Source organism: Pinus tabuliformis, chromosome X, assembly GCF_031772625.1.
Source record: "Pinus tabuliformis cultivar Carrire ecotype Pingquan chromosome X, CPIR1, whole genome shotgun sequence".
In the NCBI taxonomy this organism is placed as follows: domain Eukaryota; kingdom Viridiplantae; phylum Streptophyta; class Pinopsida; order Pinales; family Pinaceae; genus Pinus; species Pinus tabuliformis.
Genome location: NC_142308.1, coordinates 1,352,413,725 through 1,352,416,597, shown reverse-complemented (window position 1 = coordinate 1,352,416,597; position 2,873 = coordinate 1,352,413,725). Strand labels below are relative to the sequence as shown.

The 2,873-nt window shown below is 34.1% G+C and overlaps 1 protein-coding gene across 1 annotated transcript; it reads right to left on the bottom strand.

Annotated features, from left to right (window-relative positions):
* Nucleotides 1-439: 439 nt before the first annotated feature.
* On the bottom strand, nt 440-1,075 carry LOC149145087 (pectinesterase inhibitor 9-like). The gene has a single exon (XM_089449089.1). It carries the CDS (start codon nt 1,073-1,075, stop codon nt 440-442), a length of 636 nt encoding a protein of 211 aa, XP_089305215.1.
* Between the last annotated feature and the right edge of the window lie 1,798 nt (nt 1,076-2,873).

Below are 2,873 nucleotides of genomic sequence, written 5' to 3'. Positions count from 1 at the left end.
TACCATTTACGGTTTATCATAATTGTAATATTCTTAACATACTATTTCACTAAATTTCATTATAATTGTAATATTCCTAACATACCTTAATATAAAATTTTCTATTTACCAAATTCCATCCAATAAATTAATAAGTTTAACCTACCATTTAAGATTTATTATAAAAACAAATTAATATAAAAAATTTATTTAAAAAAAAAAACCGAATTTCAATTTCCAAATTTACCACCGAATCGAATCGTACTACCGTATTTTCGAATTTTTCTGGCCAGTACGGCCGAACTTGGTAGCTATGCTCCAAACCCAATCAGCCATTGAAGGAAACGGAAAATAGTAAACGGTGTAATGAAGAGTCAGCAGTTGTAGCAAAACTATAAATATATTATTGGGTACATATATTATTTTATTTAGAAGAGTACTGAGTGCGCCGTTTTGGCATTCACGCATGGATACCATCAGCAACTCCGGTGTTAGAGAATGCGTTAAGAGCGAGCGCGTTAAGGAGAGCTAGAGCGTTACTGATCAGTTCTGACTCATTCTGCACGCGGACCTTCACCATCGCACTAATCTTCCCCTCCGCCGCCTTCACATCCTCGAATCCGTTGAGGCAGGAGTCTTGGTCGGTGAGGGCGGCACTCATAAACGTCTGCATGTCGTTCATTTGAGGGTTGAAGTTGCTGCGCTGCAGCTGCTCCAACTCCTTCAGAGATTTCTGAATCTCGTCAACGGTGTCATCGAAATTCTGAATACAATCGTTCAGCGCCGCTCTTTCTCTTTCACTCATCTCAGCGCTTGTGCCTTTCAGGCCTGCTGCCCAAACGGATACCGTTCGGGCATTAACGAGGCTCACGTTCATGGCCGCCTTGACCAGATCGCAAAGCGTGGGCTTCAGAGATCCGGTGTATGGAGAAAGCGACGAAACACAGAGCTGCGGATACCGAGTGGCCTGGCACGACGATTTGATAAATTCAGCGATGCTCGTATCGCTGTGCTGGGGATTCACGTCCTTCGCCGTAGCTGAAGCCATTATCGCAAAAACTATGATAACTAAAACAGTTGCAGGCCGTGAATCCATGGCGATAGAATATAAAAAGAAAGAACAAGAAATGAAAAGCAGCGAAGGCGAACCCAGGGACGGAAAAGGGTTGTAAGTGGGCACAAGCACATATTATTGACGCTCTTTCATCCCGATATATATAGCCGACTTCGCGCCTCTGGATATTTTCAATTAACCATTCCAAGTCAGTGTCTCGCTGGACGGCCGATTCTCGAGGTTTGATTTGTTCCATGTTTTCCTTCCCGAGCACTGGGTTGACCTTATGCAGTGGGATGTAATGCGCGTAGTTTAAAAATGAAATAATATTTTTTTCTCACATTTTGGTAAAATATTTTGCTATTCTTAGTTTCAAGATTTTGGATGCTTTTCTACTTTCTGATGGTGATTAATCTATTTTTACCATTAAATAAATCAAATTCAAACACTATTATCATTATTATTAATCTATTTTTACTATTAAATAAACCATATTCAAACACTATTATCATTATTATTATTTGGTAAACAACCAGATTCAAACACTATTATCATTATTATTATTTGGTAAACAAACCAGATTCAAACACTATTATCATTATTATTATTTTTGTAAGAAAAAAAATTGCCCAATCCGTCTTCCAATTTACTCCATCTGTACACAACTTTAATGTAATGAGGCAGGGGTAAATATATAGGAGATGAAAATATCAAACAAAAAATAAGCAGGGGTAAATATATAGGAGATGAAAATATCAAACAAAAAATAAGTTTGTGGAGATTTCGTTGGAATTTGTACATATTTTTTTTTTCAAATTTTATTTTTTATTATTTTAAATGGGTTATTGAATGTATATATGGATTTAGCATTTTAAAAAATCCTTGGAGCATTTAAATTGGGCATCGCACATGATTTATTCATAGAAACTTTTTTCTTGAAAATAAAATGTTTTTTGGGTGAGTTTTCTTAAAGTACCATGTTTTGAAAAGTTTTACAGTTTATTTTCTGGTCTAATCTATCTAGAATTTGTGAGGGATTCATTGAAATCACTAGTTTGGCTAGTGAACGATGTGCTATCAAGTGTCCAAGGGTTTTTTTAAGGGCTTTGAATCCCGGTTTTTAAGGGCATTGAATCTATATAACACAAATCAAGATTCTACCACAATTATTTTCACTAGATCTAGTGAGAAATTTGCTAGAAACTCCAAAAACTCACACTTAAATACAACTCTTTTTAGATATGTTTTTACTAAGTTGAATTTTTAAGATTTAAGTTGTCTTTAAATCTTTTTCATTTTTATATAATTTATATAATAACAACTGCATAAAATATTTTGGTAAAGTTATAAGGATTTTAATTTTAAGTTTTTATATAAGATTACTCATTCTTGGATGGTAATCATTTTTTTAAAATATTAGAGTAAATTTATTAATTTTTATAATTAGTAAGAAATGTGAAATTGTATAACTTAGATGTTTTATTTCTAGATCTATATGGTTTCAATGGAAACTACAACGCATATGAAATGGATATCAGTTTCCAATTGTAAAAGTTGATGAGCTTTTTTTAAGGCCGGTAAAGCTGATGAGTGACTATTAGTGTAGTTGTTTATTAGGGCCTGTTAATCTCGGATAATCAAAGTTTCCAGGCATATAGTTATTTGCCATCTTATTTGGTCTCTTCCAGAGGCATGGAGGCAAAAACATTGCGTTATAATTATTTATTTGTTTCTGATCACGGTTAGACAACTGCCACAAAAACAATGTTAGCTCAATGCTAACATTAATTCCTAGACATTTAATGTTTGGGATAATGTTCACTCATATCTCATATCATTT

What these genes read in the sequence shown, in the direction of transcription:
- LOC149145087 (XM_089449089.1), bottom strand. Translation starts at nt 1,075, where the DNA reads ATGGATTCACGGCCTGCAACTGTTTTAGTTATCATAGTTTTTGCGATA.